The following is a 6,623-nucleotide window of genomic DNA, read 5'->3' on the forward strand; positions in this document are numbered from 1 at the left end:
ACATTAGCCAGACTGTGGAAAATCAGGCTATATAAACCATTATATTGGCGACATGCAGCGGTACGGCAACAGGCAGGGGCCAATTGCATGTATCAACCCAGTTTGTGATGGATTGCGCAATCAGAGGTGAAGCTCGGCTTGCTGCTGCCGCACCTCGCGTTTCACCCTCATATTTGAACAGGAAATATGCAATTTCAGCGATTTTGACTATAAAAATGCGATTTGGACCATAAAAATGTTCGAAAATTACTCATACATAAAGATCAGTGGGCAAATATTAATAATCATTTTATGTTATGATTTTTTTTTTTTCTTGTCATGATGACAGGTGAGGCTCTGCCTCACCTGCCTCCCCTGACCACACGTCCCTGGTGTAGTGTGTGATTAAAAAGTGGGAGAGATGAGGACAAGTGTCATGTATAAAACACAGCAGATGAACAGTATCTCAAAGCCAATTTTTTTTTCACCACACTGTCTTTTCAGGCCTGTACCTCACTGTGGGCTGGCAGAGAAAAACTGAGAGCAAGGCGTGGGAATTACCCACCTAAACGCTAGAAAAGCTGCACCACCTTAAATGAATTACAGTGAATGCTAGAAAAGCTGTGCAGTCTAAAATAAATTACTGAAAAAAATTGGAAAACATGCACAAGTTTATATATATATATATATATATATATATATATATATATATATATATATATAATGCAGAGAAAACTGCATTTGGGTCTGGATCAGAGAGTTTAGCTTGTTGGTGCTAAAAATCAGATTTTCTGTCTGGCAAACAATGTCTTTAGAATTTTGCAACAAATATGGGAACAAATTCTGTCTTTGTAAAACAAATTGGCATAAAATCTATTTAAAATGTGTTTATTTCCTCCATTGTCTGTTATGTGTTGACAAAACACTGGCTCATTGGTCAAAGTTAGACTTAAGTAGCTTAACAAACAACAACAAAAATAAAAAAAAAAAACATCCTGATATGGTCAAGTACTGGGCTGAAAATTAGTAAAAAAACGCAACAAAACTCCAAAATAAAACTTGGGATGACTTTTAGACCATCTAAATAAATACTGTTAGTAACCACTTTAATAAATTCCAAGAAAGTCTGTCTCCTTATAAAAATATACTGAATATAGTAAAGTTTTTTGCAAATTAAAGGTTTCAACCACCAGTCACAGTACCATTGGTCCATTCCCAGGAGGGTTTGCAGCAGTAATTGAAAAATCAAGTCCCTGGCTTGAGCTTCCTGTCCCTGTACCGCACAAACACTCACACACACTTATTCACTAATGTGCAATTTCTTTGTGTGACAAAGCCCTGTCTCCATGACGGTCACGCTGATGTATGTGACACTTCTGTCTTCTAGCCAATTCTCGTCTGTCTCTCAGGAGATCCGAGCGGTGACGAGACTCTGTCGCTCAAGCAGCAAAGTCATTTGGGAAACTTCCAAAATCTAATGTTGTTCAGTACTTATGAAAGTTTAGAATGTATCAATGTACAGGCAGCAACTAGGAAACAACAGTAACTTAATGTAAATCAATGTGTTTAGATTGAGATTTGGTTTACCTGCTCAGGATTTGTTAAAAGTTACAAGATTTCTTTGTCTCGTCTTCTGCTTTAGACAAAAAAGCAGCATATTTTTGGTACATATTTTTAGACAAACAGTTTATTATGTTGCTTTTCTTAAAGTCATTCACAGAAATGTTAGTTTTCCCAGAGAGCTTTTATTTGCTTTTGTCAAGTGCTCTGCAGGCACACCTTTTCTTTTTTGTTAAAGAACAGCACAATGAACCAACCTGTTGCAAACACATAATAATATCATTAGTGTGTGATGCTGGTTCTTCATTAATTTTCTGTGAAATATCCTTATGATTTCCACAAACAATTAGCCTTTAACCTTTTTTTGAAGTTTAGAAAGCTTCACTATTACTCTGAAACACTATTCTTCTTCCGTTTTAGTCGTTTCCATTCATATTTTTGGTTAACAATCACTAGATGTCTTTGCATGACCTGCATCAAAATATGATCTGAATCTCTCTGGAATTTTGGGTTTCAACTTTAACTGTTTTTTAATCAACATGACACCATTTCTTTTTCAAAAAGCCTCAACAAAGCCTACTATGGAACTTGCTGCTGTAACATTCAGAACTAAAATCCCTCAACTTATTTAGAAAGTTAGAGAGTAATTCTGAGCAATGAATACTCTAAAAGCTACAGTAGCTTTACTGCAATAAACAAGGAAAATGACTTGTGTAAGACTCCTGGCTCAACGGGATCTTCAACAGAAACTCATAAATTAAAACGCATTTTAAATGAAACTTTCAGAAAGTAGTCTTTGGATGTATATCTACAACGGATTACCTTTTGAATTTGACCCAATTAAACAATTAAACATTGATTAGCCACAGCTAATCAACCTTAGCAAGCACAAAAAATAGTATACATCAATTTTGCAGCTGTTGAGCAATCAATTTGAGGTGGTTGTAGCTGACAGTCATTCACAACATATCACAAGTCCTAACAGATCAGGGAAGATTGCCAGAGGTTGTGTATAATGGGTCTTTGTTTGTTTGTTTTTGTTTATATTTAGGTTTTGACCAAAACAGCTACTACTCTGCCATTTCTCAACATCTTAGTTTAAAACACAGTCACAGTCTTTTTTTAAAGTGCTAGAAATATAATGGTGCTAAAGGCAACATTTTGTCTCCATAAGCAGCAAAGAAGAGTTTTTAAAAGCAAAACATTTTGACACAAATTTAGTCAGCTATTAATCAACCAAACAGTCACATTTGTCAGGTTTATCTGCCCCATTTTGTTCTTTCTTGCTAGAAAAGCTTTAAGTCTCAGTTTTGCCCCTAATGCTGACAACAATGTCCTCTGTGACTTTATCTTGAAAGCCTTCCTCTTTCCCAACCTGTGAGTCTTCTCTCCCTCAGGATCACTAATGATCTCCAACAGCTGAAACAGCCCCTGTCAGCTGCAGTGTCCACCGCTCTCTGCAAAGCTTCAGTCAAACCTCCTCAATAGGTTGAGCTGGAAAGCCCAAATGGCTCCCTTTGTCTTGTGGCAGCATGCATGCAGCAGACACAGGGGTATTTGATTAATTAACGTTAAAATAAAGTGTTGTCTGTTAATTGCCCTCCGAGCTGATTGTAAATTAAAGAGTGAGGGTGGAAAAAAAACAAGAGATTTCTCATTTTCAACAGGCAAAGGTTTCTGCTGGAGTCAAAATAAATGACAGAAAACACGTCCATCTTCATAAAGTGTCTCTTTACACCAGATATGCTGTTTGACAATAAAACACAGTGACGTAACACTATAAGAACAAGCATGACATAATGCAAATATTACTGACATATCACCATCTTTCTTTGATCAAACTCAGTAGGAAGGATGCAAAAGAAAAATGCATAATTTAATTTCTACACATTTTTATTATGTTCTGAACCTGCTGTAGTTTAAAATTATTTAGGATCACTCAAACTTTCATCACCTTTTAGTATTTAAAGCAAATTATATTTAGCCACTTTTAAATTATATTAATGGCAATGCAGAGCATCTTTTCTCCTGTAATTCCAATAATCAATATGTCCATCTTTAACAGGATTTTAGATGCAAACCCCTGTGTGAGACACAAAAAACTTCAAGTAACAAAGTGAAAATTTTGCACCACCGCCCACAGACTAAAGTTCTAAACAAATAAATAATCAAACAAACACAACTATACATTTTAATCATAGTCCTTTTAGAGATGCATCAATTGCCCTGGCTTGTGCACATTCTGGTCTCTGTATTTGTTTATTTCTTTAGTCAAAACTGCCAAACTTGGTCATGTGCATTGGGTTCCAGTGCAACAAACTGTTTTGAGGTAACAAGGATAAGAGTTACACTGAGCCCTCTTGTTTTGAAGATGGTGCAGGTAAATATATCAAGCTCTCCAGGAATGAACATTTTTAACAATAAAAACAAACTACTTGGCTAGCTGGCAAATTATCATTCATTCTTACTCATCTTACCAAGTAAACTAATGTTTAAAATGACCTTTTAAATGAAATTAGGATTTACTTCAGTTGCCATTTGACTCTTTTTGCAGCTGTGGCTGAAATGTTTCAGTCTATAAAGAAGATACAAATAAACCTAATATACAGAGCATATTTGGACCATAAGAAGATGTATGTTTTCACACAACAAAATTACTAGTGTTAGAATAACACCAGTGAGTGTCTATATGTGCCCACTCTTTTAAGTGAGTGTCAATTTTTAACACTTTACACTTGAGATGTCAGTTTTGATCCAATAACTATTGGAGTAACTCAAACTATTGTTGATTTGTTCTCACATTAGTTTAATAATTCATGCAGCTTTGCTTTCAACTGCTTTGCAAATTTGCCAGGCTTTTGTTTCTTTTTGTTAAAAAATGAACACCCCAAATGTGTTCTTTTATCACTCGAAAGAGCAGACACATATAGACACTCTCTAGTGTTATTTTAACACTGGCGATTTGGCTGTGGCGGGTTTAATGGGCCAGTGAAATCAGTACTCTATAAACCCACTAGAATATGGTTGTTGCTCTTCTGCACCACTGCTGTCATCAGAAACAACTTGTTATGAACAACTTTGTTTTTAAAAACATTTGAAGGGTAAAGTGATTCTTTGACTGTAAACATACGTAAAGCTTATTAAATCAGTGGGGATTTAGCTAAAATGGTTGAAAGGGTGGGATTGTTTCTGAACATCTAGCTTATTTATAGGAATTAGAATAAACAAATAAAGATACAAATTAAAAATGTATATTTTGGCAACAGCCCTTTGAGAGTCAAGAACGTTCCAGTCTGTGCACTGTCCAGGGTCCTGACCGTGCCTCCGTTTCACAAGACTAAACACAGGAGCTGATCACATCCACTGCATAAACCTGTCAGGAATTTCACAGCCCTCATGTGAGTTTACAAGCCCAGAGACACGCCAGGACTAAGTGATCAGGTATGCTCTCACCTTCAACCTCGTCTTCAGGCAGATTCACCGGGGCACTGTAGGACAGGATGTCGGGGATGGTGCACATGCCCCGGTACATCAGCGTGGAGGTGACTGGATGCATCGGCATGATGACTGTGATCTGTGGCTGCCAAACAAATGTCTATAGATAAAATCCCAACTTCCGCCCGCGGTCACCGAGGGAACGGAGAGCCGAGTCCATGGATGGAGGGCATGCAGGAGCTGGGTGCTGGTGGATTCCGCAGCCTTGATTTTCCTATGGGTCCGTGAATAAAGATCAAGAGGGGAAAAGGTGCGGAGAGTGTCTTACCTCATTGCAGTTCAATTCTAGAAAACAAACCAAAAAAAAGCCTCTAAAGAAGTGTGCGACCACACAGAGACGATGCGCACAAATGACCTGATCCTACACTCTCACCAGCTCCGATATCTCCACATCTGAGCTCATCAGGAGGGGGGCATTTCCCCCTGATCGGTACTGTAGGTTACAATTCGCCTGAATGCGCGTGTTTGTTCTCCAAAGGATCTTCTGCTGCCAGAGAATTCATGCGTCCACTTGTTGGATACTGTGCGAGCGCTCATTTCACGCACTCCGTCCTCAAGCTCCACATATCTTCTTATAACCACACAGACGATGAGATGAAAAATCTGAAGACTTGTGAGGGAAAAAAAACACTTTAATCTAAATGTGGATATTCTAAAAAAAACATCGTTCCTAATTGGTTATTAGTTGGAGGGACGCGTCACGATCCAGATGTTCAGTCTCAGAGTAGGTTTTTGTAAAATCGAGCTCCCTGTCAGAAATGCGCTCAGTCTCTTTTCTCTCTCTTTTTACTGTCTCAAATATAGGCTCATTATGCGCACACACACAAACACACACACGCCCGCGCTGTATAGGAGTCGGCAATTCCCGATTGCAAAACCCAAACACAGCCTGTTTTCTGTCTATTTTTAATAACAATGACTCTCCTGTGCAGCGGACTTCAATTAGTGATCAGTTAGAGGGGGAAAAAGCATGAAATGTAAATTAGAAATGAATGAGAGTGACTGTGCGTGGCAGCTCTTTTCTAATAAAGTATATTAAATGCGTTCATTGCAAAGTCATGAAAAAAAACATGAAATAAGAAGAAAAATCCACACAATATTTTTCTTATATGGATCGTTAATTGTGTCCTAAAATAAAAATTAAAATTTGTAAACTAAATTTGTGACTGATACCAGCTGCCTCATGTTTTTGTTTATGTACAAAAACAGCTGAAGTGACTGAAAATAGGTCAAACATCAAACTTACCAGTCTAGCAGAAGTTTTGCAAAAGTCAGTGTTTGAATGCTGAGCTCCTTTTTTATGGGACTCCACCGCCCTGCTTGATCCCACATATTTGTTCTTGACAAGTTGTCTTACTTGTTCTTTCTTTTCATTTTATTTTATTTTATTCGTGTTCAGAAGCAGATTTTGTCTTATATTTCCACCTAAATGTCTCCTCTGAGATTTTATGCTTGTCCAATTCTGCCATATTTGTTTGCCAACATAGATTACATCTTGCCTAATCTAGATCACTGAAGTGACTCATGTGTCCACATGGTTTTAAGTAGATTCAGAGCTTTGTTTACATTCAGTGCGTACCTGTATTTCT

At 37.5% G+C, this 6,623-nt stretch overlaps 1 protein-coding gene across 1 annotated transcript in view; it reads right to left on the bottom strand.

Annotated features, from left to right (window-relative positions):
- The window catches only part of LOC108246929 (calcium-binding protein 7), a 21,468-nt gene extending 15,612 nt beyond the window's left edge, over nt 1-5,856 (bottom strand). Inside the window, exons 1-2 of the mRNA XM_017434704.3 lie at nt 5,408-5,856; nt 4,993-5,319 (exon numbers count right to left, since the gene is read on the bottom strand). Of these exons, the coding sequence (XP_017290193.1) occupies nt 4,993-5,101 (109 nt within the window). The 5' untranslated portion in view covers nt 5,102-5,319; nt 5,408-5,856. The remainder of the gene's footprint in view (nt 1-4,992; nt 5,320-5,407) is intronic.
- Nucleotides 5,857-6,623: the final 767 nt, after the last annotated feature.

This window comes from Kryptolebias marmoratus, linkage group LG1 (genome assembly GCF_001649575.2).
Source record: "Kryptolebias marmoratus isolate JLee-2015 linkage group LG1, ASM164957v2, whole genome shotgun sequence".
In the NCBI taxonomy this organism is placed as follows: domain Eukaryota; kingdom Metazoa; phylum Chordata; class Actinopteri; order Cyprinodontiformes; family Rivulidae; genus Kryptolebias; species Kryptolebias marmoratus.